Consider the following 11,246-nt stretch of genomic DNA (forward strand, 5'->3'; position numbering starts at 1 on the left):
GTCATTTCCCCCTTTCTCCATCCTAATGTCCCAATAATCTCAGGAAAGAGAGTCAAAGGGCAGATGGGCTGGGCCGGACTTGATGGGGCAGTCCAGCACTCCAGAGACTGCCCCTGCAGTGCGTGGGGGTGAGTAAAACAAGGAGGGGAGAGGGCAGGTGACAGCTCCTCATAGTCATATACATTCACTACTGAACAAGCTTCCAGAGGCTGGCGGCACCTTTCACTGGGACACTGCTCTGGGATCTCTACCACTCTTGGGTTCCTGGGCATCATGCCTCGTTCAAAGCAGCCTAATTACATCCAGAGCCTGAGCCTTCTGCAGTGGCCCTTGAGCTACCTTGCCATGTGTGAGTACCGACCCAAGAATGTACAGTGAGAAGCCAAAATCAGAGGCCAGGGCCAGATCTGGGATGATGTTAACAGTCACAGGAAGTCTCATTTCTGTCCTTTGGCTCCTCTGAGATGGTACTAGAGAGAAAAGTCAAGGAGTCTCGTGTTCAACGGAGAAGGGAGAGATGGAGCCTTGTGAGGAGAATAGGGAGGAGGGTGGCACAGGGTCATGAGGGGCATGAGCAGATCCAGCGAATTTCATCCACTTCCTAATCCTCACTAGAGAGGTAAAACAGGGACCAAGGAGTGTTCCCTTATGATCCTACGGACCAGGACAGGGGAGCCATTGATGATATAGACTCAGAGATGTATAGCCTGTTTGTTTTCCACTCTGGCATGTGAGAGGAGACAGAGGCAACAAAAGGAATGGTGAATAGGCAGGAGGATAAGAATGTGGATAGGAGGTAGTGAGAGATGCAGATGTTGAATGAGCAGGGCATAGGGAGAGGTGGCTAATATACATGTAAGTGAGGATAGGCTGTTGGATCAAAGAGAGCATTTGGATGATGGACAGGGAGGGAGACAGGAGATAAGAAGAAAAAGATGTTGGAGACAAGTGTGGTGGCACACACCTGTAATCTCAGTACTTGGAAGGTCGGGACAGGAGGATTACAGGCTTAAGGTCAGCTTGTGATATTTAATGAGATGCTGTCTCAGTGTTTAAAAGAAGTGGGTCTAAGGCTGTAGCTCAGTGGTAGAGCACTCCTGGGTGCAGTCTCCAGTGCCAGAAAAAGAAAAAGAGAAGGCTGGGTGTGCTGGCACACATCTGTAATTCTAGTATTTGGGAGGCCGAGACAGGGAGATGGAAGATTTGAGGCCAGCCTCAGCAACTTAGCAAGATACTGTTTCAAAATGAAATAGGGCTGGGGTTGTAGCTCAGAGGTAGAGTGCCTCTGGGTTCACCCTTCAGTGTCAAAAAAGAAGAGAAAAAGAAGGAAAAAAAGATGAAAGCAAGAGTAAAAATGTTAGTGGCAGGCAAAGTACTAGGAGCACAGGGATGGTGGCTGAGCAGGGAATCAGGGGGACAGGAATAACAGGTAGGAGGAGAAGCAGGGATTTCATATGCTAGATGGTAAAAGAAATTTTTGGAGCACCAGTGGCCACAGATGATGAACGGGCAGGACCTGGACTGTGTTGAGGGCCAGGACCAGAAGTGTGGATAGTATGGAGAACTGATAAAGGCACTGGACAGGGTCCAGTTATGTCAGCAGTACAAAGTTGGTCTCACCTGCTTTGTTGTCAGTTTGGGTCCTGCAGCCCTTGTTCATTTGCCTGGTATTTACACCCTTGTGGCCACTGCCAGCCCTTTACCTTGTTTGGTATCTCCTGGACTGGAAGACACCAGAGAAAGGTAAGTCCCATGCGCCTAGAAAGCAGAATGTCCTACTTCAACCCACAGCCCCACAGAGTGAGTCCAAGTCACCACACCATCGGGCATTCCTCCAAGTTCTTAGAGCCACTGGAGCTGGGCCAGTGGGACCAACCTGGGGTCTCCTTCCCAACTCTCTAGCAGAGCTTCAGCCCCTCCCAGTAGCTAGGGGCCCTGGATGAGAGATGGTATGGGGTGATACATAATTATTTCCCTCTGGCATTTTTGCGGCAGGTGGTAGGCGGTCCACCTGGGTAAGGAACTGGCGAGTCTGGAACCACATCAAGGACTATTTCCCCATCACAGTAAGTGTCTCCTCCTCAGTGTCCTTCACACATCCCCAAATCCCAGTACTTGGTATTTGTACCAAATAACTTAGGCTTCTCCATAAGGAAGAGTAGCATCGCAGAGGAGTCTCAGCCTAGGCTAGGTAACTTCAGGGCCCTCTGGGATACTTTGGAGTCCTTTGGCATGACGTACCAGATAACACAGGAAAAGGGACAAACCTAGTTTAGTTCAGCATAGGAAATATAGGTTGAAGCCAGGCATAGTGGCACTCGCCTGTAATCCCAGAGTATTTGGGAGGCTGAGTCAGGAGGATCGCACAGGTTTGAAGCCAGCTTCAGCTACTTAGTGAGGCTCTCTGCAACTTAGTGAGACCCCATTTCTAAATAAAATATAAAAATAGGTCTTGGAGTGTAGCCTGGAGGTGGAAAGCCCCTGGGTTTCATACCCAGCACCACATAAAAATAAACATAGGTTGAGATCATAGATTTGAGGCCAGCCTCCACAACCTATCAAGACCCTGTTTCTAAATAAAAAAAATAAATCCAGGCATGCTGGCATACATTTATAATTCCAGTACTTGGGAGGGTGAAACAGAAGCATCATAGGTTCAAGGCCAGCCTCAGAAACCTAGTGAGACCTTGTTTCAAAATGAAAAATAAAATAGGGCTGGGGGAGTGGCTTAGAGTTAGAATACCCCTGGGTTCTATCCCTAGTACCAAAAGAAACAGAAAGAAAGAAAAGGAAGAAAGAAACATGGATTGAAAGCCTCCTCCAATCCACTTGTTTAGAGTACAGGAAAGTGAATAAGATGGGACTCTCTGCCATCAGGAGTTCATACCTTTTTTGAGACGGGTACAGGGGATTGAAACCAGGGGCATCCTACTTCTGAGAAATACCCCAAACTCTTTTTATTTTGTATTTTTTGAAACAGGGTCTCACTAGTTGATAAGGCTGTCTTTGGACCTCTGGCCCTCCTGTTTCAGCTTCTCAAGTAGTAGGTTTACAGATGTGTACCACCACACCCAGCTAAGGAGCTCACATCTAATTGGGGAGGGTAGACAAGTATCTAACCACAGTTTGGTATTTTTAATTTTGAAACAAGGTCTCATCTAGTTGCTGAAGCTGTCCTCGAATCTGTGATCCTCCTGTTCAGCTTCCCAAGTACTGGGAGTGCGGGCGTGTCATGTGTGCCAGGCTCTAAACAAGGTTTTCAAGGTTCAGTTACCTAAGGAAGCACCAGTAGGGGGCTGTGGAATGACAATACCAAGAAGAGGTTCTGAAATGTACTGCTCTGCTGATCTTCTGGGCCCTCTCTGGAATAGATAACAAACACTGCCTGGAGTTTTAGAGCAGAGCTTCCTGGCCTTTCTCATGTATCAGTGCTCAAAGAAAAACAACATGGCTATCTAGGTGGTGCACACCTTTAATCCCAGCAACTTGAGAGGCTGAGGCAGAGGAATGCAGATTTCCAGGCCAGCCTGGATAATTTAGTAAGATTTTGTCTTAAAATAAAAGGAACCAGGGGTAGTGCCTGTAATCCCAGTACTAGGAAGGTTGTGACAGCAGGATCACAAGTTCAAGGTTAACCTCAGCAACTCTTCAAGGCCTTGTCTCAAAATAAAAGAAAAAGAAAAATAGAAAAAGGACAGCATGCTTCAGTCACATTGACCTAGATGGCCAAGAGGACGTGTACCCACAGGCAAGAGGCCCGGTAGTTGGAGCTGTCCCAGATTCTGCTTTGCTCCCCCAGGGTGGAGGAGGCCAATATCTGGGCCTCCTGGAACCCATGCATGCTAAGCTCCAGCCACGTGTGGTAACACACACCTGTGATCCCAGTACTTGGGAGGCTGAAACAACAAGGATTGGAGGTTTGAGGCCAGTCTCAGCAATTTTATTATTCTTTTGAATTTTGAAATATGGATGAGACCCTGTTCCAAAAATAAAAAATACAAAAGGCTGGGGGTATAGCACTTGGGGATAGAATGCTCTTGGGTTCAATCCCCAGTATCAAAGAAAGGAAAGGAAAGCTCCGTTGCAGAAAACACCTAAATCAAAAGACAAAAATCAAACCATCTTTTTAAATAGAAAACAAATCCATATAATTAAATACTAGTTAGGTGAAAGTCCATAGGACATCTAATATTTATTTCCTTTACATATATTTGCATATCTTACATTTAATGTAAATTATCATGTTTCAATTTCAATGAAAGAGTACTATACTTGAATTTTGTGATGAATTTAGGTGTAATGGAATGAATATTTAAGTAGGCCCCGAAATTCATATCAATCTTTTATTTGATCAGTGTTGTTTTAATACACTTGTGTCTGCCTTTCCTGATTTGTTTCTTATGTTTTGCCATAGTTGTACATCTTTGTAACCAAACAGTTTTGGGGAAATGGGCTAATTGCATGTTTGAAAATTAAGCGTAAAGTGTTTGTTACCCAAAGTCTTGTACATTTGTAAACTCTAATTACATCGGTGAATGTTAATACTCTCCCTGAATTGTTTATTGTTTCAGAAATGCACTGGGCAATATTGTTTTGTGACATTTCCTATTAGGTATATGTCATTAACTTCTATCAAAATATAAAAAGACTATAAACTAAATTACCATCTTTCAAAATATAATGTTATATTTAAAAAAAAAAGAAAAAACCTAAATCACCACGCATGTTAGGTGTGCACGGGAAGTAAAAGGCACGAGAGAATCCAGGAAGCCCGGTAATAGTTTTAATGTGATCCTCTTGAGGATGGGGGCTGCACGCCCCGGAGACCTTCGGGCCCCTCCGAGGCTGGAGGGAAAATAACTCTCTTTTAAGACATATGTCTTGGGGGTGGGACTATGCGCGGGAACGTGGCTTCTCTCCCGGCCTGCCTCACAGAGTCTCCTCCTCCTTCTGCAGGGATCCGCCTCCTGCGGGAAGGGGGAGGGACCCGACTTGTCAATGCAGCTCCCCCTTGTTTCCCGATTGAGCTCATCCCACCCCTCTGGCCTTTCTCTCCACCACTGCAGATCCTGAAGACAAAAGACCTCCCGCCTGAGCACAACTATGTCATGGGGGTGCACCCCCACGGCCTCCTGACCTTTGGCGCCTTCTGCAATTTCTGCACCGAGGCCACCGGCTTCTCACAGACCTTCCCTGGCATCACCCCTCACTTGGCCACACTGTCCTGGTTCTTCAAGATCCCCATTATTAGGGACTACCTCATGGCCAAAGGTGCTTCCGGTCACACTCACTGGAGCTTCTGGTCCATTCCCCTCTCCCCAGCCCTCCCCTGAGAGTCACAGCATAGCAGTCCAAAGCGTAGGCTCTGAAGATAAACTGCCTGGGTTGAAGTCTTGGCTCTGCCACTTGCTGGGTTATCTTGGGCAAATTGGCTAACCTCTGCTGACCTCAGTTTCCTCATCTGTAAAGTGGTGCTGATGGCAATAGTCTGATCTCAGAAGTGGCCTGGTGACTAAATGAAATAATATAATGTAAGCATCCAGCAGAACAATTGGTAATTGGCACAGAGTATGTGCTCAATTACCAATAGCTGTTGCTATGAATTGAAAAGGAAACGGTAAGCGGGCATGGTGTTGCACACCTATAATCCCAGTACTTGGGAGGCTGAGACAGGAGGATCACAGGTCCAAAGCTAGCCTAAAAAATCTCAGCAAGGCCCTCAGCAATTTAGTGAGACCTTTTCAAAATAGAAAAAAATAAAATAGGGTGGGGGTGGGGTGTAGCTTAAAGGTAAAACACCCCTAGATTCAATCCCCAGTAAAACACACACACGCGCACACACACACACACACACACACACACACACACACACATACGAGCTGGAGGTATAGCTTAGAGATAGGATGTCCCTGGTTTCAATTCTCAGTATGGAAGGAAGGAAGGATGGAAAAAGAAAAGGGTAGAATTCAAATTGGGATTCAGACAGTCCTTCAAGTTATCCTGCTGAAAACCCTTCTGCTGTAGTTTCCATCTAGTACCTCCTGGAAAGTGGACCCATTGCCTCTAAGTGAAATGTGCCCTGCAGTTCCACAGCCTTCTCTTCTATGCTCTTTAGTCCCTCATCCTCAGATCTCTCCTCCCAAGACCCAGGGAAACAGAGAAGCCAGTGTGTTCCCTCGCTGCCAATCTCCTTCCCTGATCAGTTTCCTCCTCCCCCTGCTCTGGGATTCCCTCCAGGTGTGTGCTCTGTGAGCCAACCAGCCATCAACTACCTGCTGAGTCACGGCACCGGCAACCTCGTGGGCGTGGTCGTGGGAGGAGTGGGAGAGGCACTGCAGAGTATTCCCAACACCACCACCCTCATCCTCCGGAAGCGCAAGGGGTTTGTGCGCACGGCTCTGCAGCGCGGGTATGTGTGGCCCAGGCGAGGAGTGGGTGGCCCTCTCTGAGCATCGTGACCCTGTAGGTGAGGCCAAGATAAATCCAGTCTCATGCTACTGAGTAGGGCAGAGGAGCATCAAATTGCAGAATGGTTTCAGTCTTCCACTCCTTCCCAGCTAACTGGACCAGTTCCCGGGGAGCTCCATACCAGGAGACTGGGCCAGGGCTGCCTTAGTAGATTAATGCTGCCTACACTATTTTTATCAGGACTTGTGCAGGCAATCCCCATCTGGCTGTTAATGGTAAGTGTGAGAGGCACTACAGTATAGTGAGTTTGTGCACAGGAAGTGGAATTGGGAGCCTTGCTTCAAATCCTGATTCCATGGGCTGGGAGGTGTGACTCAGAGATAGAAAGCGTCTGGGTTCAATCTGCAGCATCCCCCAAATTAAATAAATAAATAAATAAATGGGCTGGGGGTTGTAGCTCAGAGGTAGAATGCCCCTGGCTTCAATCTCCAATATAAAAATAATAGCACCTACCATGTATCCAACACACAGTAAATGGTCAATAAATGCTATCCACTTTGACTTAAGGATAAAGAAGAAGAGCCTGACGCTGACGCTGGGAGTGCAGGGTGACCCATCAAGTCAGTGTCCAGCTGACTGGATGAAAGGACCATCATCCTATGGGGCATTCAGAGAAGAGAGGAGTGTGTCTTCTGAGGAGCTTGCCATCAGTCTAGCGTATGATGTAGGAGAGAGAGCTCTGAGCTCAGAGGAAGGAGCGGTGGGTTCTAGGCCAGGGGCTGCCACTCTCCTCTGGATCTGGGCTCTTGGTCTTCCACTGCGCCCTGCACCATCTTTGCTGTGAGAGAGGAATAAAGTAACACGTCAAAGTGCTGAGAGAGTGCCACTAGCAACTCACAAAGATTTGTAGGAGAGACACTGTGTTTTCTTTACTCTTCTCTCATTTAAAGCACTTAGGAAGACTAATTCTCTACCGAGGGCACTGCTCAGGATAGATTTTCATATGCTCTGGAAAAGAAGCAACTTTACTCTGCTCTGACACCATGACCCAAGAACAGAATACATGGCGCGCAACCCCACTGAGGCATGCCACAGAAGTGCATCTTCTCTACACTTTCTCTCACAGAAACAGTCAGATGTTCCCTTTCTTGACCGCACCAAGGAGCTTTTTATGATGTAGGTCTTTGGGGATCTCTGTCCAACCCCTCTCTGCACCTCCACGTGTCGCCCTGGTGATCCTGGCTCAGAGATAACACCGTAGCTGGCCTCAAAAATTTTAGGACTAGCCAGGTGCAGTGGCACATGCCTGTAACACCAGTACTTGGGAGGCTGAGACAGGAAGATCGCAGGCCAGAGCACAGTAATTTGGCAAGACCTGTTTCAAAATAAAATAAAACAGGGCTCGGGATTTAGGTCAGTGGTAATCCTCCCCCCACCACCAACGCATAATTCCAGGTACCACAACAAAAAAATTTCAGGAGGAAAAACACTAGAGGAATCCTATTTAGTGCAAGAAGAAATGCTTTGTAACCACTGGGATTTTACTAAAATAGGTGGCAATCTGCCTGTGAACAAGTTCTTCCAGGGTGAGTCCCCACCCTAGCCTGTGTTTGGGAGATAAACTGGGGTTTTCCTACAGGGCTCATCTGGTTCCCACATTCACTTTTGGAGAAACTGAGGTATATGACCAGGTGGTGTTCCACGAGGACAGCAGGATGTACAAGTTCCAGAGCCTCTTCCGCCGTATCTTCGGTTTCTATTTTTGTGTCTTTTATGGAAAAGGCTTCAGCCAAGACTCCACTGGGCTCCTGCCATACAGCAGGCCTATTGTCACTGTGGGTGAGTACTGCTTTCAGCCTCAAGGCCATCTGAGCTCTTTCTCAACCTCAGCCTTGGCCCCACCAAAGAAGAGGGTGGCAGAGCCAGGTGTGGTGGCACACTGCTACGATCCAAGTACTTGAAAGGGTGAGACAAGAGGATTGCAGGTTCAAGGCAGCAAGACCTTATTTTATTTTAAAATAAAAGAGAGCTGGAGGAGCCGGACATGGTGGCACACACTTGTGATTCCAGTACTTGGGAGGCTGAGACACGAGGATTGTAGGTTTGAGGAAGCTTTAGAATTTAGCAGTATGCTCTGCAACTTAACAGGACCCTGTTTCCAAATAAAAAAATAAAATAGGGCAGGGGCTGTAAGTCAGAAGTACAACACCCCTGGGTTCAGTCCCCAGTACCACAAAAAAGGGGGACAGAGAATATAGCCCTGAGGTAAAATACCCCTGGGTTTAATTTCCAGTACCATACAAAAGCTATTAACATTTTATTAAAAATAAAATTTATAGATTGGCATGGTGCACACCTATAATCCCAGAATTTAGGAAGCTGAGACAGGAGGATCACAGGCTCAAGGCCAGCCTGGACAACTTAACGAAGTCAACCTCAGCAACTTGGGGAGACCCTGTTTCAAAATAAAATATAAAAAGAGCTGGGATTGTAGCTCAGAGGTAGAATACCCTTCTGTTTAATAAAGAGATAGAGAGAGAGAGAGAAAGAGAGAGAGAGAGAAAGAGAGAGAGAGAGAAGAGAGAGTGAGCAGAGAAGGAAAAATATGAGCTGATGTGAGTTACCAGAGGACTGGGCCCAAGGAAAGCGAAGATGAGATTCTAGCATGTTAACCATTCTTGTTTCCCATCTTGCTTGACAGTCGGGGAACCTATACCGCTGCCCCAAATCGAAAAGCCCAGCCAGGAGATGGTGGACAAATACCATGCGCTCTATATGGATGCTCTGCACAAACTGTTCGAACAGCATAAAACCCAATATGGCTGCTCAGACAGCCAGAAGCTGCTTTTTTTGTAACTGAAGAAACTGTGTCTGAGGAGCACCTGCCTTGGAGAGAAGACTTGTCAGCTGCTGCTCCATGGGAAGAAAGGAAGTGGGACGAGGGAGGCGGAATGGTAGGGTGCAGCAATAGGAGATCATACATGTCCTGTACTCTTAGGGAAGGTCCCTGGGGAGTCTCACTTGGCCATTTCTCTCAGAGAGGAAAGCCAGGATTAGAGGGGCCTTGGAATGCTCCTGTCTGAGGATCCTAATGATGGCCAGGCCTCCCCCTCTCCACTTTTAAAAATTTTACACAATTTTAAAATTGAGATAGAATTCGCATCTCATACATCTAGCCTGCTTAAAGTGCAAAATGCCATAGTGTTTAGTTTATTCAAAACTGTGTAACTGCCACCACTACCTAGCATGGGAATGCTTTCAGCACCTCCCCAAATGCCAGCGTATTTTAGCACTGACCACTATCCCAGCCCCTGACAACCACTCTGCCTCTATGGATTTATTATTTCTGAGTATTTCATGGAAAGGAAACAATATTTTACATGGTCTTTTGTGATCAGTTTCTTTCCCTTAGCATGTTTTCAAGGTTCATCCACATTTTATCATGTATAAAAACTTTATTCCTTTTTATGGCTGAGTAACATTCCAGTGTATATATATACCACATTTTGTTTATCCATTCAGCAATCGATGGACATCCAAGGCATTTCTACTTTCCACCTATTATGATTAGTGCTGCTATAAACATTCATGTACCTATTTTTTTGTGTGTGTGATAATCTACCATCCTCAAATATAATGGACACCATATGACCACACCATGGCCAAACATGATTTTTGGATTGATAAAAGGTACCTTACTCGGGCTAATTTTTCATCTGGCATGGGCATTTCACATAGGTCACTTGTCCTGATAATGACTCCCTAACTTCCCAATCCCAAGCCATTTACAACCATCTACTTGCTATCTATGTTTTAATCCTCATTAAATATTGTCTAAAGTGTTTTCTAAAAGCCATATTCTAAGAATGTAAAGAGTAAATAAAAACTGATTCTCTTCTTTCACAAGGCAACCAACAAAAACACACTTAAAAACACACAAAGTAGCCGGGCGTGGTGGCGCACGCTTGTAATCCCCGCGCTTGGGAGGCAGAGACAGGAGGATCGCGCAGATGCCATTTCAAGTCTGAAATATCTATTTCTAAACAAGACAAAATCTGAGCCTCAACAGGTCCAATAATAGGCAAATCATCTCTTTCCTCCCACCTGTCTTGTCCCCAAGTCCTGTCAATGTTACCACCTTAATATCAATCCAACCTGTACTCTCCCCCTCCCACCTTCTCAATCTAATCAAGGACCTCATGAAAATCCCTAGACTAGCCAAGCACGTTTGTGGCATGCCTGTGACCTCAGCACTTGGGAGGCTGAGACAGGAGGATCACAGGTTTGAGGCCAGCCTCAGCAATTTAGCAAGGCCAGCCTCAGCAAAATAGTGAGACACCATTTCAAAATAAAAAACAAAAAGGGCTTGGGTGGGGTATAGCTCAGAGGTAGAATGCCCCTTAATTCAGTCCCCTGTGCCACCAAAAGTATAATAAAAATTATTTGAATGTGATAGCACACACCTGTAATCCCAGTATTTGGGAGGCTGAGACAGGAAGATAACAGGTGTAAAGCCAATTTCAGCAACTTAGCATGATCCTGTTTTAAGATAAAAACTGAGGGCTGAAAATGTAGTTGAAAGATAGAATGCTCCTGAGTTTAATGCCCGGTACAAAGAAAGAAATGAAGAAAGGTAGAAAGGAAGAAAAAAAGAAGGAAAGAAAGAAAGAGAGATAAAGAAAGAAAAGAAAGAAGGAAGGAAGGAAGGGAGGAAGGAAGGAAGAAGAGCTGGTTGACATTTGGGAGAAATTTAAACTTACTTAATTGAAGTGTTTTCTGAGTCCTTTTTCATATATTTGAAAATTGAAGATTTAATATAGATTAGATTTTTAATATAG

The 11,246-nt window shown here is 45.8% G+C and overlaps 1 protein-coding gene across 1 annotated transcript; it reads left to right on the plus strand.

Annotated features, from left to right (window-relative positions):
• Positions 1-273: 273 nt before the first annotated feature.
• On the plus strand, positions 274-9,264 carry AWAT1 (acyl-CoA wax alcohol acyltransferase 1; the record flags this gene model as incomplete). The annotated part of the gene is made up of 7 exons (XM_080719345.1): positions 274-349; positions 1,636-1,743; positions 1,996-2,066; positions 5,067-5,271; positions 6,238-6,409; positions 8,048-8,247; positions 9,110-9,264. The coding sequence occupies 7 exons, from the start codon at positions 274-276 to the stop codon at positions 9,262-9,264; spliced, it is 987 nt and encodes a 328-aa protein (XP_080575471.1).
• Positions 9,265-11,246: the final 1,982 nt, after the last annotated feature.

This window comes from Muscardinus avellanarius (assembly GCF_963383645.1).
Source record: "Muscardinus avellanarius genome assembly, chromosome: X".
Lineage (NCBI taxonomy): Eukaryota > Metazoa > Chordata > Mammalia > Rodentia > Gliridae > Muscardinus > Muscardinus avellanarius.